This window comes from Bufo bufo, chromosome 2 (genome assembly GCF_905171765.1).
Source record: "Bufo bufo chromosome 2, aBufBuf1.1, whole genome shotgun sequence".
In the NCBI taxonomy this organism is placed as follows: Eukaryota; Metazoa; Chordata; class Amphibia; order Anura; family Bufonidae; genus Bufo; species Bufo bufo.
The window spans coordinates 327,915,294-327,940,537 of record NC_053390.1 but is presented as its reverse complement, the minus strand read 5'-3'; the positions used below and the strand labels follow the sequence as shown (position 1 = coordinate 327,940,537).

Genomic DNA, 25,244 nt, shown 5'->3' with positions numbered 1-25,244 from the left:
TGTATGGGAGTCATACACATGGCCAGCATCGTACTGGTGAGAGACAAACAGTCAGTGAAAATGTGTGTATGTCGCCTGAGGAAGGAAGGCATGCCCCTGGCTGCAGCGAAATCCAGCGAGAGTGCATACACCGCCCACGGAAGAGGGGTCATGCATATGGCAGACAGCGGATTCAGCGAGAGTGCAAGCACTCCGCCATGTATGGGGTACATGCACATGGCCAGCAACGTACCTGCGAGAAAACAACCACAGACGGAGGGATGTATGTATGCTGCCTGAGTCATGCCTATGGCCGGCAGCGAAAAGTGAGAGTGCAGCATAGTAACATAGTACATAAGTACATCATAGCACATCAGAGAGAGTGCAGCGTTCCGCCTATGGAAGGGGGTCGTGCACATAGCCAGTACCGAATCCGGTGAGAGTGCAGTATTCCGCCTAAAAAGGGGGTCATGCACATGATCGGCAACAGATCCAGTGAGAGTGTAGCGTTCCGCCTAAGAAGGGGGTCACGCACATGGCCGACAGCGAATCCAGTGAGAGCGCTGCGTTCCGCCCATGGAAGGGGGTCACGCACATGGCCGGCAGTGAAACCAGTGAGAGTGCAGCGTTCCGCCTAGAGAAGGGGGGTCACGCACATGGCCGACAGCGAATCCAGTGAGAACGCTGCGTTCCGCCCATGGAAGGGGGTCACGCACATGGCCGGCAGTGAATCCAGTGAGAGTGCAGTGTTCCGCCTAGAGAAAGGGGGTCACGCACATGGCCGGCAGCAAATCCATAGAGAGTGCAGCATTCCGCCTAGGGAAGGGGGTCATGCACATGGCCAGCACCGTATCCGGTGAAGGTGCAGTATTCCGCCTAAAAGGGGGTCATGCACATGGCCAGCCGGCAGCCAGGGAGAGTGCAGTATCCCGCCTAGGAGAGGGGGGGATGCACATGGCAGGCACCATAACTGGAGAGATGATGAATGCTGCCTACAGAAGGGCCGCATGCACTTGGCCAGCGCCGTATCCTGGAAGAGGGCAGGAAAACCGCCTAAAAAGGGAAATGCCCTAGCACCGTCCGCAGGTTGGGAGCGCAACACTATGCCACCTGTGGAAAGAGGGCATGCAGACATGCAGCACTACTGATGAGGCTGCAGCGTCCTGCGCAGTCCATAGAAATCTGTTATTATTATTATTATTTTTTTTTTTTTTTTTTTTTTTTATTAAAAACACAGCTTCTCTGAGCTAAAGGGGGGCCACCTATAGGGCACAGATAGTCAGGAAAGGGGGGGCCAGCCATACAGGCCCATTGGGAGCCGGCCTGTACCCAAAGGGTTAACATGGATCCGGCCTGGAGGGCGCGCTGCGATCCCCTGGGGGCGGAGGAACCTCCCGGCGGGAAGAATTCGCTGCCTGGAGAAGTTCCCGCCCCCCACTACCAGAGGCGGAATTTTGCGGCCTAGTGGGCCGTGAAGCCGGGGTCTAAATTTGCGGCGCCCGGTATGTACCACCGGGACCTGAGGGGAGTGACGCATCAAAACCGGCCGCGGGTGCCCACCCTGCGGGCCGGTCGGAATTGCGGCCCAGCACGCCGCGAAGCCTGGGCCAAAATTTGCGGAGCCCCACCGACCGGCACCAACGGTCGGCCGGGGCCTGCTGCATAGAAATCAAGCCCAAAGCCGGCCGCGGAGCCCACCCCGCCGGCCGGAAGAGTCAGGGGCTCGAATGGCGGCTTGCCGGCCGCGGGAAGCCCACCCCGCCGGCCGGAAGAGTCAGGGGCTCGAATGGCGGCTTGCCGGCCGCGGGAGGTCCACCCCGCCGGCCGGAAGAGTCAGGGACCCGGAATGGCGGCCTAGGCAGGCCGCGGAGCCTGGGCTAAGATTTTTGCGGCGACCGCCGCACCGAATCCAATGTCGGTCGGAGGCGAGGCCTTACTCTACAGCCGTCAGGAGCCTCAGGCCTTGAGCTGTAGCTGGCTGTGGAGACAGCCACTGGCTGCATGTCTATGGGAGCCAGGCAGGGGGGGGGGGGGGGGGGGGGGAGGCAGAAGGAGATTGCCGCTCTGCGGCACCCCAGGGGCCAGCATAGATCCAGCAAGGGACTAGAGGCCCAGTATGGGGGTCAGGCACGCAGGAGACCAGGGTGGGGGGGAGTGGGGACGTAGGGCTGGAGAAGCCTCTCTCTTACCACAGCCGTCTTCACCCTCGGTCCATTCCAGCAGGGTCGCCCCTTCAGCTACTGGCACCGTAGTGGCAGGACGCTGGAAGAGGGACTTGGCGTGCGGGCGACCCTTGCGCTGGCGGGATGCAGGGGAGCTGGGCTGCCCTGGTCCACCTTGCCTTCTGTGGGGGAGGCAGCAGTGCGGTTGCCGGCACTGGCGCAGCTCAACCCCGGGAGAACAGAGAGGTCTAGTGCGACTCTGTTATCCCTGATGATCTGGAACAAAAAGAAAAAAGTAAAAATCTAAAATTGAAACAAGGAGAAACCAGCCCTGCAGAGCAGGGAGTGTCTTGCCTCCTTGGACACTAAGCAAAAACTGGCAGTCTCTCTCTCCAGGCTGAGGGTATAGCTGTGGAGGAGGGGCTTAACAGTCTTCACTTAGTGTCACGCCTCCTATGGAGATGAGCTATACCCAAGGTCTTCTGTGTCCCCCAAGGAAACTGGGCGAGAAATAGAAACGCTAGTGTGAAAGTAGCCTTAAGTATACAAAACATCTAAATTGTTGCCTTATTAACTACTGATTCCCCATATTATCCATCCATCACCCTCTTAAGAGAGGAAAAACCGAAACCCATACAAAAATGTTATAACACCTGGAAAACTTAATGCGACTGAACAGAGATTGACAGATATAGAGTATAGACTGCTAGTGGTGCTTGGTTTATGATCACACAACCAAGTTAGTGCACCCTTTATTTTGGGTTCTGCAGCAGGGTATATGTTGAGACAGTCACATTTCACCTTGCTTTGATACAGAATGCCACTCTGGCATGGTAAAAAAGTCATACAGGTGCTGGATATCCTCCTGTAGTATGTTATTCCAAGCTCTTTCAACTTGGACCCATAGTTCAGTCAAGGTGCTTGATGGCCCCATCCAGTCCTAGATATTCGCAGTGTCGGAGAGATTTGTCAATTGAGCTGCTGGATACCCTGAAGAGCACGCAGTGTAGCCTGGGCATTGTGTGGAATGCCACATCTCCTGTGTCAAGAAAGGTCGTAGGGCTGGTTCCACAATGTCGTGGACATACCAAAGGCAACGTTCCCTGCATGAATGCCAAATGGGAACGACCATGGTAGCTAATGGCGGACCACTCCATAACAATTGGTGTTGGTCCTATGTGCCTCTGCATTATAGTAGCAGGCGCTCTAGCCCTTCTGCCAACTCTGATGCGGCCATCATTAGTACCATGGCAGAACCTGCTTTCGTCAGTGAACACTATTGTTTGCCACTGATGGCCACATCAGTTTGTAGGACGGCTGTCGAGTACCTACTCCCATCATGCATAGTGCAAAGACACACAGGACCAACACCAGGTGTCATTGTGCGAGACACCATTAGATACCATGCCCGATCAAGTCTAGTATTAGTGGTGGGAACATTGGCCAGCCTTCAGTATGTCCAGGACATTGTGGAATCAGTTCTACTGCTTTTTTTGACTCAGTTAGGAGACCTGGTGTTCCAACAAGATAACACCTGCCCACACACTGCCAGCGGTAGGGGATCTAACAGCTCCTCTGGCCAACTCATTTGCCAGATCTCTCCGCCATCGAGAATGTCTGGGACTAGATGGGCGATGGATCTCCCATGTACAGCAGTCAAGAACGACCTTGGCTGAACCAAGGGTCCAAGTGAAGAGTTTGGAATGACAAACCACAGGAAAATATCCAGCATCTGTATGACTGGTGCTGGATACATACATACATACACATATATATATATATATATATATATATATATATATATATATACACATATACACACACATACACACACAATGCGATCCCGGCTACATAAATCTCTCTTTATTACAATAGGCGAAGTAATATGGAAACCAAGGAAAGGGCAGAAGCAAAATCATTCATGCCTGGACTCCACACAAATGTTTTTTGTATTGCTAGTATATATTTTCCATCCCCTCCACTTTTTCCCCAATGCTTTTTGTTCTTAATTTTCTTTTTTTCTCCAAATTTTTTCCAGATGTACTATCCTTTCTCTTTTCTGTAAATGTTGGAAATTTATGAGACATCTGCTTGCAAATCACCAACCATGCTCCAAAAATATCTTATATACTACTCCCTTTCCTTTGCCCCCAATACCTCACTCACATCACCAAGTACTGAATAGTAAAAGGTATATTTATACTTAAATATGATAGGCAAGCATAGCAAGGTTACCTTCTATAGCAATTCGTTTTTTAGGCCAGTCCTTCAAATCCCTAAAAAGCTTCTCTTTCACACGAACATTGACAACTAGGTCAACCATGTTGAATTCCAGCGCATAAAATCTCAGCAGTTCAACCCACAGCTGACCAACAGAGGCAGAACACAGTTTTTCTGTGTCAAAGAAGAGTGGAGCCTGGAAAGTAACACAGAGGTACTGAGAAAATACTCAACAGCAGATTTCAATTCGATTAAAGGGGTTATGCAAAGTAAATCAAACCTCCAGACATGGCAGACCCACATAGTTAATGATACTCATCGGGTCCCTGCCACTGGATTTGGTCCCGGTACTTCCACTTCTCTCTGCGCCGATATCAACAACCCTCAACCGGAAAGGAGGGGGGCGGTCCTCACATGACCGCCGCAGCCAACCACAAGCCACATTGGTGACCTGCTCCCCTTGAGGTCACACGTGACGCAAGGGGGGCAGGTCACTGCTGCGGGCTGTGATTGGCGGTCACGTGTCCCCCCCAAAAAAAACAAGCCCCCGACCCCTCCTTCGACGGATGTTTATGTTGGTGCAGAGGGGAGCGGAAGTACTGGAACGGGAGCCGCACAGTCTGAATCCAGCGGCAGGGACCCGGTGAGTATCATCAACTGTGCAGATCTGCTATGTCCGGAGGTTTGAGGCTTGCATAATGTAAAAATTACAGGTTTTACTGAATCTTTTCCCGCAAAATTCTATATCAATCTGTTCAGCTTCTCCTGCTCTATAACATAATGCTTTCAGGATGCATTTCGTTATGACTGGTCTTCTGTCATATCATATTTTCTGATTGATCAGGAACTTCAATGAAAAAGTAAACTTATAAATTAAAAGTGCTATAAAGTTGACTTCTCTGCTATAGGATCAAGATACAGTATATGTCCACTCCTGTGCTGCACATTTCTAAAACCTGCAGAGCAATCCTTTAGGCTAGTTTCAGAAGAACATGTCCACTGTGGGAAACACACTCTGTGTGGGAGGGCGATTTCCCACTATGGACACTTCTCCTTTGACAGTACTGCACGGCATTATAATGATTTATACTGCTGTGTGTCCCTGTCTAACCTCGGATCCACTGCATTGTACTGACAGTATAAGGTCAGTACAGTTCAGTAGATCCGAGGTCAGGCATAGACACAGAGCATTATAAATCGTTCTAATGCCGTGCGGCACTATCAAAGGAGGAGTGCCCATAGTGGGAAATCACGCTCCACACATCTGAAATTAATCTTAGATGCTTAGTTCACATGTTGAAATTTGGCATTTTTAATTTAACTGAATATCCCAATGCTTACCTTTCCTTTAGCAGTACACCGATCATTATTTTGGTTCTCATTGTCTGCCACAGCACTGTATTCCCAAAACACATATTCATTGTTGGGTTCTTTAAGACTGAACTGGGCCAATTTAGAAATTGTAAAGCCATCAATCTAGTAAATAAAAGAACTCAAAATTACAAAAGGTAACACAATGGAGAATTGTATCAAAAGTCAAACTAAAGTGGACTAGAGTGCAATATGCCATATTTATTAAGAGGTGCACACCCCAAATAAACCTAGCCAAAGCTAGAAGTGGATTCAAAAATGTATGAAAGTATGTATATAAATGTATAAAGGAAGGAATTGCTACTATAATCTATACATAGGTGAGTTTTACCATGTGTCACTCCTGTATGGTTTATTCCATGATTTCAACAATAAGATAGTGACACTAGAACATACCCATGATCCTAGGTAAGTAGGAAGCACTGGCTCCTTTCTTTGCTGGAGAAAGAAAACCACCAAGAGAGCAGCCACGTATGGTGGTAAGCCACCTTCTTCTGGCCTATCGATGCCACATAGCTGTTATATGCAGAAAACAAGAGAAAAATACAATGATATAGGAAATCTTAAAACAAATACGTTTTTTGGGATATTCAAATGTACCGTATACCTCTGGCAGGAAACCCTAGTGAAGGGCTAAACTCAGTGTGAACCTGGCTGAAGGATATCCAGCCTATAATTTGCTTAAAGGGAACCTGTCACCAGGATTTTGGGTATAGAGCTGAGAACATGGGTTGCTAGATGGCCGCTAGCACATCCGCAATATCCAGTCCCCGTAGCTCTGTGTGCTTTTATTGTGTAAAAAAAAACGATTTCATAGATATGCAAATTAACCTGAGATGAGTCCTGTACGTGAGAGGAGTCAGGGACAGGACTCATCTAGGGTTCATTTGCATATGTATCAATTTTTTTTTTACACAATAAAAGCACACAGAGCTATGGGGACTGGATATTGCTGATGTGCTAGCGGCCATCCAGCAGCCCATGTCCTCAGCTCTGTACACAAAATGCTGGTGACAGGTTCCCTTTAAAGCAGTATTCCAATCTCAGACTATTATGGTATATCCACTGGATGTGTTAAACATCAGAGACGCAGGTCCCACCTCTAGGACCCACATATCTTGCAGTGTATGGAGAAGTGGCTGCTCATGTGTACTTTTCACTTCTATAGGAGTTCCAAGGATGGCCTATGGGTAGGCAATAAACGCCCAAGATGGAGATACACCTTTTGAAGGGATATTGCCCTTGCATATGGTGGTTGCATATCGCTGGGCACTTGGATTTGTAAGTAAGTAACTGGCAGTCACCCCATTCATTTGAGTGGAGCTGGGTTGTAGGGGTACAGCACTGATCCAGTATTACAGTGCCTTCCTTTTCAGGATCAATGGGCATTCACCACCAGCAATCAAAGTGACTGCATGTCCTAGCAATAGGTCACCACTTTGAGATTGAAATAGTCCTTTTACACAGCTACAGGTTTATGTTTGGAACACAGTATTAGACAGATTTTGGGGCTCAACAGCTGCATTTATGCAGCAATCATCCAGTCTGTGTGGGAACAAGTAATGAGTACTGCAATCGCTTGTCCCTACAGATTCATTTTTCAAAGGATTCTTCTTACCGCATTAAAGATCCAATCACCCGATGAACAAGTGTTCCTAGGAACCCTGCTGCCAGATAATGGCATAGATTACTGACACATGTATAGAGCATTTAGGCTAGATTCACACATGCATTTTTGATGCAGTTCTTTATAGCAAGAGCCAGGAAACCATACAAAAAGGATGGAAAAGATATAGAGGAAAGACTGATTTAATATTTTTTGGGGGGGGGGGGGGAAGAGAGAGTACTCTCCTTGGGGAGAGAGCACCTTTATCGGCGTGAGGAGAGGCCATACATGCTCCTCTGGAATTCTGGGAAGAAAGGGATGCAAAATGTGCTCTTAACAAGCTCTGCCTCTAATGCCGCCAGAAGTAAGGCAGCTATCCTATAAGTCAATGTTCGGCCCTTTCGACACGACTCGAATATTAAAAGGGGTTTTCTCATCTGAACTAAAGACTGTTCAAAGTTCAAGGGAACCTTGGACCTTCTCCTCTGTATGGCTCCACTGAGTAACAATTTGCTGTTAACCTACCTATACTGAAAGTGCTATTAAATGTACAAGTGCATCCAGCCCCACGTAGGCTCATTTAGCGCAATATAAGAGCTGCAATCTGCATTCTGATACAATAGTCCTCATGTATTAATGCGAGTTAACCTAGATTCTGGTATAAACTGCCAAAAAAGTTTGGTGCATGTCTAAACAGCCTAAATGTACGCCATCTACAGGATTAGTAAAACTGCAATGTATAAAAAAAATAAAAAATTATATATAAATAATAATAATAATGCGACTTTGCAAATGGCATAGGTCATAGGATACAAACAAACTCTATAGTCTAATCATGTGCTAGTGTTGTTCCTGAATTATCTCTAGTGCCTCATTCACACGTCAGTGTTCGGTCAGTGATTTCAATCGGTGATTGTGAACCAAAACCAGGTGCGGCTCTAAACACAGAACAGGAGCAGATCTTTTCCTTATACCTTATGTCTGTGGAGGCTCCAGTCCTGGTTGTGGCTCACTGATGTGTGAATGAAGCTTAAAGCACCAAATCCTGAAAATAAACTCTAGATTTTTAGAAATACACTCCAATATATTAAATTGGTGAAATCCCTCAGAAAGATTAGCAAGATTATTTACCTTTGCCCAATATCGGAAAGCCACCACCAAGGTACAAGCCTTGACTCTTTTCGGCCCAAGGCAGCCAGAAGGTTGGTGGTGAGACAAGCATTTCATTGCCACGCGCTCACATTTACATATAAGGTCACTATTAGGGGAAAGAAAACATTAGATATTACATTTGCCATTCACAGCCTACTCAACCATACACATACATTTACCAACATGAATGTTCTTCAAGCGAAATTTAAAGGGGTATTCCCATCTCAGACAATGGGGGCATATCGCTAGGATATGCCCCCATTGTCCGATAGGTCCGGGGACAGCTGTGGCTGGAGGACCCCGAATTTCCCAGGGTGCGTCCACCACCAAACGCTTCTCCCACAGAAGTGAATGTGAGCGCACCGTGCACGCGGGGCCCCTGCTCCCATTCATTTCTATGGGGCAGACTTTCGGCGGCCCCATAAAAATGAATGGAGGGCAGTTGCGCATGCGCCCTCCGTTCATTTCCCTGCTCAAGTCTCATTGTAGGTGCGGGTCCCAGAGGTGGAACCCGCACCTATCAGACAATGCATATCCTAGCGATCTGCCCCCATTGTCTGAGATGGCAAAACCCCTTTAACAATCACCATTTTAACCGACCGATCACAGAAGATTTGAAAACAAGTCAGCCATGTTTTAAATTTTCTGCTGACGAAAGATTTCTTTTTTTTTAAAGCACCTTCCCAGAAAGGTCTTTCATCCCTCGCCCGGTATCGCTGAACGTGTATGGGCAGTGTGAACAACTGTAACAGCCAATATGGCCTAAAATGTGTAAGACCGTGTCTGCAAAAAGATCATCCACCAGATGACTGCTTGTGTATGGCCAGCTTAAAACACAATGCCCTGAAGTAAGACATTAGAACAAAGTTTCTGAAAACTAATAGAAATCATTTTTTATCTCTGGTTAATGTGATCTTCAAGGTGGTGGATGACTTCATAACAAGTCAGGTGCTGTGTAACTGTACTTAGTCCAAGCACCATATTGTGGTGAAAGTGTCACTGTAAGTGATTATAGCCATAGCAATGAATGTCAACATGAATACTGCATCCCCCTTTGAGTCAAACAGGGATATGCTGGTCTGAATCCAACTCTATATACCAAACTTACACTTTATGTCAGAACTTTCTCCAGTATGAATTGGGCAGCCCACTCCATACATCAGTACTGGAGAGAAGTGCCAGGTCACAGTGGCCCATTACCTTAAGGGGTTATCCCATCTCTCAGACAATGGGGGCATATCGCTAGGACCCTCTGGGACCCGCACCTACAAGGAGAGCCGGGGAGAGTTGTGGCTGGAGGACCCTGGGTTTCCCGGGGTCCGTCCACCACCAGGCGCAGCTCCCCGCCTCTCCCATTGAAGTGAATGGGAGCGCACTGCGCATGCGCGGGCACCGCTCCTATTCATTTCAGTGCTCGGCTATTTTCGGCGGCTCCATAGAAATGAATGGAGGGCGACTGCGCATGCGCAGTGCGCCCTCCTCAACTTTCTCCGCTCCGTTCTCCTTGTAGGTGCGGCTCCCAGAGGTAGGACCCGCACCTGTCAGACAATGGGGGCATATCCTAGCGATATGCCCCCATTGTCTAAGATGGGAATACCCCTTTAAGTCTACTTTCACACTAGCATTTTGGCTTTCCGTTTGCGAGATCCGTTCAGGGCTCCCACAAGCAGTCCAAAACGGATCAGTTTTGCCCTAATGCATTCTGAATGGAAAATGATCCGCTCAGAATGCATCAGTTTGGCTCCGTTCAGTCACCATTCCGCTCTGGAGGCGGACACCAAAACGCTGCCTGCAGCGTTTTGCTGTCCGCCTGACGGAGCGGGAGCCAAAAACGGATCCATCCTGGCACACAATGTAAGTCAATGAGGACAGATCCGTTTTCTCTGACACAATAGAAAACGGATCCGTCCCTTATTGACTTTCAATGGTGTTCAAGACGGATCCGTCATGTCTATAGAAGACATAATACAACTGGATCCGTTCAAGACTGATGCATGCGGTTGTATTATTGTAACGTAAGTGTTTTTGCAGATCCATAACGGATCCGCAAAAATTGCTAGTGTGAAAGTAGCCTAAGGTGGCCATATAAAGAACGGAAGTAGGTTCTATATAATACAGTAAAAAAATAAAAATCAACACTAGGTCACTTTCTGACAGTCAGTGTATGATCAGGGATTTCTATCAGTGATTGTGAGCCAAAACCAGGAGTGGAGACTACACAGAGATAATGGAAAGACTTACACCTTTTCTGTGTTTTGGACCCACACCTGGTTTTGACACACAATCACTGATGAAACACAGACCAAACACTGACTGTGGAAGTGGCCTTAGTGTAAAGGCAATTTAAAATAGACCTTTTCTTTTCTCTGCACACCACCACGGGAACCCTGGCATGGAAGTCGGCTTCAAAGTCAGTGAATAAATCTAGAAAGCAAACACAAAGATTACACTGTCAATATATTAGATAAAAATCGATGCAATCTAACACACATGTCCAGAGGAATAGAAGCTTTGACAATAAGATGAGGATATAATCTCACCACTTTGAATCAGGCTTTCCTGAACTAGCAGAAGAACGTCGGGTTGATTCATCTAGAAGTAAAAATCAAAGTGAAGCGCATTCACAAACGTGTGCTCAAATCTCTAGGGATTTTTTCCCACATAATGTTTTCTTCTATCTACGGCAACGTTGCAAAGTATATATACAAATAAAGTGCAATACATTCTTACAAAAAGTATCAAAGTACTTTTTTAACTTTCTTAAAACAATAAAAACTAGCACAAACTGTATAAATTACTTACAGTTACAGGAAACTGAATGTCTATGTTCAGATCAGAATTCTTAAATCCCATTCTGTTGCAAGAGGATCCATAGAGTCTTAGAGAACACCCTAAGAAAGAGCACATGGATCAGGCTCTGTACATACTGACAAACCTGCCCACTGGGTATATAGTGGTCTATGGAAGAGCATATGCTGAACCTTACACACAGGTATAAAGTTAGGCCCCATTTACACAACTATTTTTGCTCCGCATCGGTCTACATTTCAATGGGTCCACAAAAAATGCGAACAGCACACAGTGTGCCGTCTTCATCCGTATGTCCATTCTGCAGCCCAGCAAAAAAGAAAGAACAGGTCCTATTCATGTCCATTTTGCAGACAAGAATAGGCATTGTTACAATGGGTGCACAAGACTGATGCAACATGGATGCCATCCGTAATTTTTGCGAATCAGAGTTTTGGAGATTGCAAAATACAAAGGTCGGGTGAATCCACCCTAAAAGACTACCGTATTTTTCACCCTTTAAGACGCACTTCCCCGCCCCCCCCCAAAAGTGGGGGGAAAATGGCAGTGTGTCTTATGGGGCGAATGCTGCCATGTAACACTGATACATTGCCGGCTGCGATGCTGCACAGTACGGCCAGCGATGTATCAGCGGGGAGGGAGGAGGGGCAGGGAGCCGGCAACTGATATTGGAATGGCAGCGGGGCCTGGTGCAGTCACTGTATTCTATTACACCGGGCCCCGCTAACTGTAGTATTCATATGTAACGTGTAGGCATGGGAGCTTTGTTAAACTATAGAAATCTTCTGCAGCAGTAGCGAAATCCACGTAGTACTCACTTGAAACTCACTATGTCACGCGCCTGCTCCATTCGTAAAATGGGAGGAGCAGGCGTGTGACATAGTGAGTGATCTTACGCTGCCACCCGGCCTGCCTGCTACGGGAGTTTCAAGTGAGTACTACGTGGATGTCGCCACTGCTGCAGAAGATTTCTATAGTTTAACAAAGCTCCCATGCCTACACAGTACATATGAATACCACAGTGAGCGGGGCCCGGTGTAATAGAATATAGAATACAGTGACTGCACCAGGCCGCGCTGCCATTCCAATATCAGTTGACGGCCCCTACCCCCTGTATTGGGGGGTCATTCACCATTTACACAGGGACACTATTATGAGGGGGGGGGGGGGGAGATCTGTGGATGACACATATATAGCATAAGATGGTATATGTGTGTCATCCACAGATCCCCCTCCCATAACAGTGCGTCATCCACAGATCCCCCATAATAGTGTCATCCACAAACCACCATTAGTTCAAAACCTACCAAAAGCACACCTTTTGGTTCAAATTTTTTTTTCTTCTTATTTTCCTCCTCAAAAACCTATGTGTCTTATAGGGCGAAAAATATGGTAATTCCTAGAGTAATCATTCTGGAATAATATGATAAATATGTGTGACTGATTTGCTTCCAGTAACATAACAGTGGTTTCCCAAGATTTTTTTAAAATTGGAATGAAGTGTAGGGGGGCTGTACAAAAGTAAAGGTTTTTTCCCCCATTAAATGACCTACTGCTTAGGTCCCTGCTGGGTCTGCAGCAGTCATGTGCCGTTCATCATTTATGTCACCGCTGCCGCAAATCACTGCACTCGTGGCCACTGACTGGTTGCAGGGGGGGGGGGGGGGGTCACAAGAATAAAACGTGACTCAGACAAGTAGTGTAGGAGTGGTGGAACGTTTAAAAGTAAGTACAGCTTTTTTCTCTCTTTATTGCCCATTCCCTCTGTAATTATTATATATTTTTTTAAAGGCAACCCGTCACCGGGATTTTGTGTATAGAGCTGAGGACATGGGTTGCTAGATGGCCGCTAGCACATCCGCAATACCCAGTCCCCATAGCTCTGTGTGCTTTTATTGTGTCAAAAAAAGGATTTGATACATATGCAAATTACCCTGAGATGAGTCCTGTCCCTGACTCATCACACATACAGGACTCATCTCAGGTTAATTTACATATGTATCAAATCGTTTTTTTACACAATAAAAGCACACAGAGCGATGGGGACTGGGTATTGCGGATGTGCTAGCGGCCATCTAGCAACCCATCTCCTCAGCTCTATACACAAAATCCCGGTGACAGGTTCCCTTTAATCTTGGAAAACCCCTTTAACAATCTGGACAGGTACAGTGTTGTATATAGTCATCAACGTCCATTTTACAAAGTTAAAGCTTGTATTTTTAAAAGGATTCAGCGGATTAGCCAATCATGTGACCTCACATGAATCTGATTGGTCCTCACTTTAGCTCCAGCCTTTAGTCTTGTCATTTCAACATTTAGATTTATTTTATTGAACTGAAAAACACCCCTGTGAACAGCTATCAGTGATTGACAGTTATCTCTGGACACACACTTGCATAAAGAATGCTATCACTCACTGATAATACCCGCCCTGTGTACAACTAAAGTCAGAAAAGAGCAGAGATATAAATGTATAAAACAACAAGTTTTACTGAATCTTTTCTCATAAAAATATATATCAATCTGCTCAGCTCCTCCCGCTCTATAACATACTGCCTGCAGATTACACTGCATTTCATGGTGATGGGTTCTCGCTAACTTCAAATTGAAAGTTACTAAAAAATAGCACAAAAAAATAAAAAAATAAAAAATACAAAGTAAGATATAATCCCTTGTCGACAATCAGGTAAATTATATCACAAGCGAATATCGACTACACAATAACATATGTCTATCCAGTTCAGCCTATTATCCTAGAACGTTAATCCAGTGGGAGGTGAAAAAGCCTGTGAGGTAGAAGCCAATTTTCCTCATTTTAGGGGAACAAATTCCTTCCCGACTCCAATCTGGCAATCAGAATAACTCCCTGGATCAACGACCCCTCTCTAGAATTCTACTAATTATAACCTGTAATAATGTTAATCTCAAGAAATACATCCAGGCCCCTCTTGAACTCTTAACGAACTCCCCATCACCACCTCTTCTGCCAGAGAGTTCCATAGTCTCACTGCTCTTACCGTAAGGAACCCCCTTCTATGTTGGTGTACAAACCCACGTCCCTATAAACCTAAAAAATGGTGACAGATACACTATAGCAAATCCTGCATGAAAGTTACTTTACCTGGGAGTTTCTCCTTAATGACAGATTCCATGGATGAAACCGTGGACAGTCTCTTAGCTACATCATCTTCATTTAAGCCACGTTCCTGTACCACCTTGCTTATTGCGATACCAATTGCTTGTATCTGAGGCTGCGTTGGTGGTGGCAGAGTTGTGAGCAATTCCTCTTCCCTTTTTTCCTACATAAATACTTACATATATTATGCATATACAGGCTGTGACATGGGTACATGCATCTTAAGTATGCTACAGACATTCAAATGTCTAACAGGAGTCAAGAACTCACCTTTAAAATTCTCCTGTGCCTCTTTTCTTTCATGTGTTTATGTGCAGAAGGTATAGAGTCCACTAGGGCATCGCAGAGCTTGCAGGTATAAATAGCTGTAGGATATTTTCGAGGACGCTTTTGTAAAAAAAAAAAAAAAAAAAGCAAATACAATTATTTGCATTTATATTAGTAGTAATTTTATGCTCATGCAGGCTTGATTACATTCAGCTAAATCAGCATTTTTCTATAAGGATTAAAGCAGCAAATCTGTGGTAAAAATATGTGAAGTTTAATGAGAACTTGCAACATTTTCACAACTTATTGGCCGGCCAGGCTGCATTTTTGAAAATCCACACCCAAAAAAAAAAAATTTCGGTGACAATTCTGTAATGTCTGAACAAATATTAAGAATGATAGCAGATATCACATGATACTTATGTTACCGAGAAATAAATGAAAATGTTAGTTTTTTTTTTTTGTTCAGACTTGTGGAGGTCTACATCACCCCAAGGTTTTTTACGTAAAGACAGTGTAAACTGCCAGTAGCATCTATAAAGCAGATGGAGCTGAGCAGATTGATATATATTTTTGTGGGAAAAGATTCAGGAAAAACATGTAATTGACACAGTTAGGGTCCATTCACACATCCCTGTGTGTTTTGCGGATCCACAAAGCACGGACAGCGGCAATGTGCGTTCCGCATTTTGCGGACCGCACATTGCCGGCACTAAGAGAATATGCCTATTCTTGTCAGCTATTGCGGACAAGAATAGGACATGTTCTATTTTTTTCAAGATTGGAATTGCGGACCCGGAAGTGCGGCCCCGCAATCCCGGATCGGGGCCGCACATCATGCGGCCCCATGGAAATGTATGGGTCCGCAATTCCGTTCCGCAAAATGCGGAGCGGAATTGCGGATGTGTGAATGGACCCTTAAAAGGGTATTTCAGTTTTTATTTATATAACAGTAATCACACAATTTTCTAATATACATACTTTCTTATATCAGGCAGTTGACCTCTATAGAATAGTATGGCCCATGTATCAGTCCTATGTAATGTATCCATGGCATGCAGTAAGGACGGGACACATTCACATGATAAGTAAATAGGAATAGTGGTAGAATCATGATTTTTATTGTGGTTATTGCAGTAACTACATTATTATATGTACCTACATGGCTGACTGTCTGTAGGTGGTGTAAAAATGCCATCTGCCCATCTCTTGGTGATGGTGTCCTGTTGTTAATAAAGTTTAGTGTAAAGAAAAACAAACCTGTAGATCTGTGTCTACACATACACTGAGGTGGTAATACTGTACAATACACTACTATTCACCTGTCATCATACATGTCTGGGTCACACAGCCCATGCCATGTTTAGACCTAACCAGCTCGCCTATGGATGAATTCTACAGGACTAAAATGGACCAGAACACTTTTTCTTTAGGGAGAGGACACTGTATGGATATATTAAAGGTCATGTACATGTATATTAGAAAATTTTTCAACATCCTATTCCCTAACTAAATAAATGTAATCATTAAAACTGTACCACCTCCTTAAAGGGGTATTCCCATATCAGGACACCGATGACATATCCCTAGGATATGCCAGACAGTTGCAGGTCCCACCTCTGGAACCTGCTCCTATCTCCAGAATGGGGCCCCCGAAGTGAAGGAGAGCACACCGCACATATAAGGTGTGCTCTCCATTCACTACTATACCAGAAATAGCCGAAGGAACGCACTCGGCTAATTTCAGAAACGTAGCCACGTCCCCATTCACCACCTTGGGACTGACTGATATAGCCGAGACAGTGTTTTTGGAGCTCCGGCCACAGTGAACAGTGGATTTTGCCTTGCATATGAGGCTGTTCTCCCTTCGCTTTGGGGGAAGGAATGCCCAATCTGGGGATTGGAGTGGGTCCTGGAGGTGGGACCCACACCTGACATTGATGATATGTCATCAATGTCTGAGATAGGAATACCCGTTTTAGTCTCCACTTTTTCAGTCAGTGATTGATAGCATTCCCTGTATACATGTGTATACAAAAAGATAGCGGTCAGTCACTGATAGTTGTACATAGGGCTGTCTTAAAGGGAACCTGTCATCACCTTTATGCTGCCCATACTAACGGCAGTATAAAGTAGAGACAGGGGAGTTGATTTCAGCGCTCTGTCATTTATAAGTTAACCACCTCAGCCCCCAGTGCTTAAACACCCTGAAAGACCAGGCCACTTTTTACACTTCTGACCTACACTACTTTCACCGTTTATTGCTCGGTCATGCAACTTACCACCCAAATGAATTTTACCTCCTTTTCTTCTCACTAATAGAGCTTTCATTTGGTGGTATTTCATTGCTGCTGACATTTTGACTTTTTTTGTTATTAATCGAAATTTAACGATTTTTTTTGCAAAAAAATTAAATTTTTCACCTCAGTTGTAAAATTTTGCAAAAAAAACGACATCCATATATAAATTTTGCTCTAAATTTATTGTTCTACATGTCTTTGATAAAAAAAAATGTTTGGGTAAAAAAAAAAAATGGTTTGGGTAAAAGTTATAGCGTTTACAAACTATGGTACAAAAATGTGAATTTGCGCTTTTTGAAGCAGCTCTGACTTTCTGAGCACCTGTCATGTTTCCTGAGGTTCTACAATGGCCAGACAGTACAAACACCCCATTTCGGAAAGTAGACAACCTAAGGTATTCGCTGATGGGCATAGTGAGTTCATAGAACTTTTTATTTTTTGTCACAAGTTAGCGGAAAATGATGATTTTTTTTTTTTTCTTACAAAGTCTCATATTCTACTAACTTGTGACAAAGAATAAAAACTTCCATGAACTCACTATGCCCATCAGCGAATACCTTGGGGTGTCTTCTTTCCAAAATGGGGTCACTTGTGGGGTAGTTATACTGCCCTGACATTCTAGGGGCCCAAATGTGTGGTAAGGAGTTTGAAATCAAATTCTGTAAAAAATGACCAGTGAAATCCGAAAGGTGCTCTTTGGAATATGGGCCCCTTTGCCCACCTAGGCTGCAAAAAAGTGCCACACATGTGGTATCTCCGTATTCAGGAGAAGTTGGGGAATGTGTTTTGGGGTGTCATTTTACATATACCCATGCTGGGTGAGAGAAATATCTTGGCAAAAGACAACTTTTCCCATTTTTTTTTATACAAAGTTGGCATTTGACCAAGATATTTATCTCACCAAGCATGGGTATATGTAAAATGACACCCCAAAACACATTCCCCAACTTCTCCTGAATACGGAGATACCACATGTGTGACACTTTTTTGCAGCCTAGGTGGGCAAAGGGGCCCATATTCCAAAGAGCACCTTTCGGATTTCACTGGTCATTTTTTACAGAATTTGATTTCAAACTCCTTACCACACATTTGGGCCCCTAGAATGCCAGGGCAGTATAACTACCCCACAAGTGACCCCAATTTGGAAAGAAGACACCCCCAGGTATTTCGTGATGGGCATAGTGAGTTCATGGAAGTTTTTATTTTTTGTCACAAGTTATTGGAATATGAGACTTTGTAAGAAAAAAAAAAAAAAAAACCATCATTTTCCACTAACTTGTGACAAAAAATAAAAAATTCTAGGAACTTGCCATGCCCCTCACGGAGTACCTTGGGGTGTCTTCTTTCCAAAATGGGGTCACTTGTGGGGTAGTTATACTGCCCTGGAATTTTCCAGGGGCCCTAATGTGTTGTAAGTAGGTAATGACCTGTGAAATCCGAAAGGTGCTCTTTGGAATGTGGGCCCCTTTGCCCACCTAGGCTGCAAAAAAGTGCCACACATGTGGTATCGCCGTATTCAGGAGAAATTGGGGAATGTGTTTTGGGGTGTCATTTTACATATACCCATGCTGGGTGAGATAAATATCTTGGTCAAATGCCAACTTTGTATAAAAAAATGGGAAAAGTTGTCTTTTGCCAAGATATTTCTCTCAACCAGCATGGGTATATGTAAAATGACACCCCAAAACACATTCCCCAACTTCTCCTGAGTACGGAGATACCAGATGTGTGACACTTTTCTGCAGCCTAGATGCGCAAAGGGGCCCACATTCCTTTTATGAGGGCATTTTTAGACATTTGGATCCCAGACTTCTTCTCACGCTTTAGGGCCCCTAGAATGCCAGGGCAGTATAAATACCCCACATGTGACCCCATTTTGGAAAGAAGACACCCCAAGGTATTCAATGAGGGGCATGGCGAGTTCATAGAATTTTTTTTTTTTTGGCACAAGTTAGCGGAAATTGATTTTATTTATTTTTTTCTCACAAAGTCTCCCTTTCCGCTATTTTGGGACAAAAATTTCAATCTTTTATGGACTCAATATGCCCCTCACGAATACCTGGGGGTGTCTTCTTTCCGAAATGGGGACACATGTGGGGTATTTATACTGCCCTGGCATTCTAGGGGCCCTAAAGCGTGAGAAGAAGTGTGGAATATAAATGTCTAAAAATTTTTACACATTTGGATTCCGTGAGGGGTATGGTGAGTTCATGTGAGATTTTATTTTTTGACACAAGTTAGTGGAATATGAGACTTTGTAAGAAAAAAAAATAATAATTTCCGCTAACTTGGGCCAAAAAAAATGTCTGAATTGAGCCTTACAGAAGGGTGATCAATGACAGGGGGGTGATCAATGACAGGGGGGTGATCAGGGAGTCTATATGGGGTGATCACCCCCCTGTCATTGATCACCCCCCTATAAGGCTCCATTCAGATGTCCGTATGAGTTTTGCGGATCCGATCCATGTATCCGTGGATCAGTAAAAATCATACGGACATCTGAATGCAGCCTGACAGGGGGGGTGATCAATGACAGGGGGGGTGATCAATGACAGGGGGGGTGATCAGGGAGTCTATATGGGGTGATCACCACAGTCATTGATCACGCCCCTGTAAGGCTCCATTCAGACGTCCGTATGCGTTTTGCGGATCCGATCCATCTATCAGTGGATCCGTAAAAATCATGCGGACATCTGAATGGATCTTACAGGGGGGTAATCAATGACAGGGGGGTGATCAGGGAGTCTATATGGGGTGATCACCACAGTCATTGATCACGCCCCTGTAACAGGGCTCCAGACTAAAAAAAATATGAAAGAGCCATTGGCTCCTAACCTGAAAAATTTAGTCGCCAAATGAAATTTTTAGTCGCCAAATTTAAAATATATATATAATATAGCTGGGATGCTTAGGAGCATATAAGCCATCTAAGGCCTCATGCACACGAACGTGTATATTCTTTCCATGTCCATTCCATTCGTTGTTTTTTTGCGGGCCGTATACAGAACCATTCATTTCAATGGGTCCGCAAAATAAACGGAAGTTACTCCGTGTGCTTTCTGTTTCTGTATGCCCGTACTTCTGTTCCGCAAAAAAATAGAACATGTCCTATTATTGTCCGCATTACGGACAAGGAGAGGATTGTTCTATTAGGGGCCAGCTGTTACATTCCACAAAATACAGAATGCACACGGACGTCATCCGTATTTTATGCAGAATCATTTTTTGCAGACCGCGAAATGCATACGGTCGTGTGCAAGAGGCCGAAGTCTGAGAGGACACAATAACCGCTTTAAGCAGTTCATGTTGATGAAGTCAGCTGGTACATGCCTAATGAGGCAGGTCTGTGAACAGGACCGTACCATGAGCTTTTAATTTACTTTTTTACTAGGCCATCAGCACCTGCAATGACTGAAAATAATCTAACACGGCAATCTAACTCCTGTTATAGGTGCCAGAAAAAAAAAAAGGTGTCAAGGCTGTCAATCATTAGTGCATGGACAGCTTAAACCAGGAACACACTAGAAATCAGACAGCAACTGTACATATGTCATTTAGTGCTGATTTGGAAAAATATTAAAGGAGTTGACAAGGGAGGCAAAATTTTTAGTATAGTGCTCAGGGTGGTTTAAAAAGAATCAATACTCACCACCACTGATCCCCTGCCACTCCAATTTCAATGCTTAATGGATCTCCACTGGTCTCGGCAGCTCAGTCAATCACTGGCCGAGAAAAGTATAGCGCCATGGCTAGTGATTGGCTGAGCAGGCATCTCCTGCTTGTGGAGACTGGACCATTAAGTAGAGACCAGTGGAAACCCAGTTGGAACGGGAACATCAGGGACTGAGGGATGGTGAGTTTTGATTCTTTAATATAAAACCACTCCAAACACTTTACTAAAATTTTGCACTGCACTGGACAATCCCTTTAAACATTTTGTACTCAGTAGTTAAAGGGACAGCAATAGGTTAGATAAAAAAAAAAAAACTCTCACCAGTTAAATCCCACATCACTCCTGCACTGATCCTTCCTTATTTTCTTGTGCTGTACATTCACATGATGTGAGTCTATGGTCACCTGCTGCACATGCTGGCATCACCAATGAGGCCAGTAATTGCCTGCAATGGTCACATGGACATATTCCATGTCATCACTTCAGGAAAGAAAAAACTGCTGGGGACAACAGCATCAGCGCTGGAGTGGCTGGGAATTAACCGAGTGAGTTTATTTTTTTTATATCTCCTGCATTTAATTTCTTTTGAATTAAAGTTCTTGAAAATCCCTTTAATTACTAATTAACCTGATTTATTTATGCAGTAATGATGGTCCCGAGTACTGATAATGTGCAATCAGCACTGCAGAAACTGGGGAATATGGACAACATATGCAGAATACATACTCATGTTTCAGGCTCCTTGAAGTGTATGAGATTAGGGAAGCCACTAAACAATGCTTATTTTATTCACTACCTACATCCACCTCCTGCTCCCTTGGCTGTTCTCCTTTCTCATGCAAATGGTTTGTAAATGGAGGGATTCCCAGCACTGGTTGTGCGATTTCTTGGCTCTGTCCTGCTTCCTATCCATCATTCTGCGAGGTATCTTCCCCATTATATCTCCAGTAAGAGTGTCTGGAGCTGGATAACCTATCACCACGTGACCTACGACTATAAGGTCTCTCAGCCCGAGAGCGACCATTGAACCTGTAGCCCTGTTCTCTGCCCTTAGAAAGATCCATTGATTCAGGATGATTTACTTTGCTGGATGGGTGAGGGGAGCCCATCCAGGGGAGAATGTTTGGAGAAGCTCCATTAGGGATCTCAGAGGGAATGTTAGGAGTCTGCACTTTTTCAGTGGAGACGCCTCTGGTTCTGTTTCTGAGGCAGAAGGGTCCATTGATGGGATAATGTGTCTGTTCTTGGGGGATCAGGTGGTGTGTCTGGAGGAAGGTCAGTATGGACTGGTCCCTGAAAAGGGGGGCCTTTGGGGATGGGGCTGGATTCAAAGGCACTTGAGGTGTTGGAAACCAAGGAACCAGGCAGCGAGGGGGTAAGCGGCAAAATTTGAGACTTGTTAGTCACATCAGTTCGTTGTGAGGGAAAACTGGAGTCCAAGGTCTGCTGGGAGCTTGACGGGATTTGCGATGTAGGAGTGCCGAATTCACACATCTGTGAGATCCCGGCCCGGAGTCCTGCTGAGTGCAGGAGCGCACGGCGTCATTGGTTGCTATGACGCCGTGCGCTTCCTGCTGCCGCCGCAGTACAGTAATCCACTGGTATAGATCATACCAGTGCACCACTGTACTGCGGCGGCAGCAGGAAGCGCACGGCGTCATAGCAACCAATGACGCCGTGCGCTCCTGCACTCAGCAGGACTCCGGGCCGGGATCTCACAGACGTGTGAATTCAGAAGCAGACTGCTGGAAGCGGAAGCACAAGATGCGGGAACCCAAGCCACGCCCACCCTCTATGCCGAGTAGTGTGAGCGAGCGGATCTTCATCCAGCAGACGGCTGCAGCGCGTCTATGCTGGATGAAAGCCTTTTTTTCTTAGAGGCAGAGCAGCGGAAGGTTTAGGCGCAAATGGCGACAAGACTACAAAGTCTTGTCGCCATTTTGCAATTCCAAGTCGCATTGGCGACCATTTTGGTCGCCATCTGGAGCCCTGTGTAAGGCTCCATTCAGATGTCTGTATGCGTTTTGCGGATCCCATCCATCTATCAGTGGATCCGTAAAAATCATGCGGACATCTGAATGGATCTTACAGGCGGGTAATCAAGGGTGAATAAGGGGTTAATAAGTGACAGGGGGGGGGGGGTGTAGAGTAGTGGTGCTTGGTGCAACATATTACTGAGCTGCCTGTGTCCTCTGGTGGTCGATCCAAACAAAGGGGACCACCAGAGGACCAGGTATATTAGACGCTGTTATCAAAACAGCGTCTAATATACCTGTTAGGGGTTAAAAAAAAAATCACATCTCCAGCCTGCCAGCGAACGATCGCCGCTGGCAGGCTGGAGATCCACTCTCTTACCTTCCGTTCCTGTGAGCGCGCGCGCCTGTGTGCGCGCGTTCACAGGAAATCCCGGCTCACGCGAGATGACGCGTATATGCATCGCTGAGCGCAGGGCTGCCACCTCCGGAACGCGAATCTGCGTTAGGTGGTCCGGAGGTGGTTAAAAGTAAGTGGTTGCCGAGAACCAACATCACAATCCTTGCAGACTGGGCCTGGAAAAGAGTCACATCTACCTGAGAAGAGTCATGGTTATTGATGAAGTCCTGCCCACCTGCTGATGACTGACAGTCTTCTACCTAGTTTTTCCCCTTTCTCTCTAGGAGAGAACTGCCAAATCATCAGCAGAAGGGTGGAGTGCAGGAGATTATGAATAACCAGGACTCTTCTCAAGTAGATTTGACTCTTTTCCAGGCCTGCGCTGCAATGATTATGATGCTGGGTCTCACACCGCTGACATCTGCATTTCGGTCACTATTTTATGCTGCCCTCAGTAAGGTCAGCGAAAAGTTAATGACAGGTTCCCTTTAAGTTCAGAAAGAGCAGATTGTTTCAAAGAACCTTTACCATGAAATGCAGTGCAATCTGCAGGCAGCAGATTATACAGCAGGAGAAGCTGAACGGACTGATAAAAAGATTTGTGGGAAAAGATTCTGTAAAACTTGCATTTAAACCTTTTTCTGAACTCAAGACCACCCCCCTGCACAACTACCGGTGACTGACAGTTATCGTTGGACACATCTATACAGGGAATGTTATCAATCACTAAGACCTCCTCGTGTACATCAAGTAAAAAAGACAGATTTACTTCTGTAAATTACAAGTTAGCTGAATATTTTCCGATAAAACTATATACGAATCTGCTCAGCTTCACCTGCTCCATAACATGCTGCCTGCAGACTGCACTGCTTTTCATGGGGACAGGTCCTCTTTACCTGAATGTGGCTAATTTTAGGATTACATATTGTCTACTAGGCTGAAGAAGAACCCTCTGCTGACCGTGGCAAAATGACCAGCAGAGATCTCTCCCATGATCCATTTATACCCAGAACCACAGCTATAAGGAGGCCACCTCTTCGTCTAGATCGAAGAAGGTTTCTACCCCAACATTCTTTATTTCAAGAGCAGAGAGACTTTTGAACTCTGCCAGAGGAGGTGGTGATGGTGAATACACTAAAAACAGCTCAACGCTTGCTTTGGGTATAATATTACAGGTCATAATTACTAGAATTATGTAGAAGGGTCATTGATCCAGGGAGTTATTCTAATTGCCAGATTGGAGTCGGGAATGATATTTTCCCCCTAAGAGAAGGAAAATTTACCTCTACCTCGTGAGGTTTTCTTTACCTTCATCTGAATCAACCTTGCAGGATAATAGGCTGAACTAGATGGACTTATGCCTTTTCAGCTTTACGAACTAATCAAGTCATTTATCAAATTGGTGTAAAGTTGAACTGGCTTAGTTGCCATAGCAATCAGATTCCACCTGTCATTTTTGACAGTTTCTTTGGGAAATGAAAGGTGGAATCTGATTGGTTGCCATGGGCCTATTCTACTTTGCAGCTTGCTTGTCATAGTATGGGATCATTTATCAAACTGGTGTAATTTCATGAGCCACCAGCATACCAGAGTATGCTAGTTGAGGCAGCCAGCTCCAAAATGATGGGATTCAGGAAATAAAAACATGACAGCAGCATAAAGCTACACTTTAAAGGGTGTCGGTCAGCATGTTTTGCCTAGTAAACAAAGCATACCAACATATAGGGCTTGCAAATTCTGGCCCATGGCTGAGGCGAGTGTACTAGTCAGACACCTGGTCTATCACGCAGCAAGGGAAAGGGTGGCTTGCCCTGCAGAGGGAAGGAACTTGGGTGCACCAAGGTGCTAGTATCCATCCTCTGGGAGCCAAACATCTCAATGGCATGTTTGAACAAAAGTGCTTTTGAATTTTCAAAATAAAGGTAATGACTTAATTATCGCCACAAGCTCTATAGGCCACTATGTTTAGTTTAACCCTTCTAACTGAACACAGTTCTTTCAGGCAGGAAAGGACAATACTGTTTTGAATTAACTGTGTCCTAAGTGTGTGGCTGTAGTTTGAAAGCTGACAATCTAAGCTTCAAAACTAGACCAGGATCATAGTGCTAGCTGCAGTTTTGGGCTCATGCACGCAGCCGTTGGTCGGCCACGCACATATTGCGTCCCGCAAACAGCAGGTCCACAATATGCGGGTACC

General features: G+C 45.1%; 1 protein-coding gene across 2 annotated transcripts in view; it reads right to left on the bottom strand.

Moving 5' to 3' along the window:
• TUT7 (terminal uridylyl transferase 7) overlaps window positions 1-25,244 on the bottom strand; it is a 96,564-nt gene that overhangs the window by 52,166 nt on the left and 19,154 nt on the right. For both annotated transcript variants that reach the window (XM_040417003.1, XM_040417004.1), the window contains exons 4-12: window positions 14,705-14,821; window positions 14,420-14,597; window positions 11,293-11,381; window positions 11,031-11,082; window positions 10,845-10,914; window positions 8,470-8,596; window positions 6,129-6,248; window positions 5,703-5,837; window positions 4,377-4,557 (exon numbers count right to left, since the gene is read on the bottom strand). In XM_040417003.1, the coding sequence (XP_040272937.1) occupies window positions 4,377-4,557; window positions 5,703-5,837; window positions 6,129-6,248; window positions 8,470-8,596; window positions 10,845-10,914; window positions 11,031-11,082; window positions 11,293-11,381; window positions 14,420-14,597; window positions 14,705-14,821 (1,069 nt within the window). The remainder of the gene's footprint in view (window positions 1-4,376; window positions 4,558-5,702; window positions 5,838-6,128; window positions 6,249-8,469; window positions 8,597-10,844; window positions 10,915-11,030; window positions 11,083-11,292; window positions 11,382-14,419; window positions 14,598-14,704; window positions 14,822-25,244) is intronic.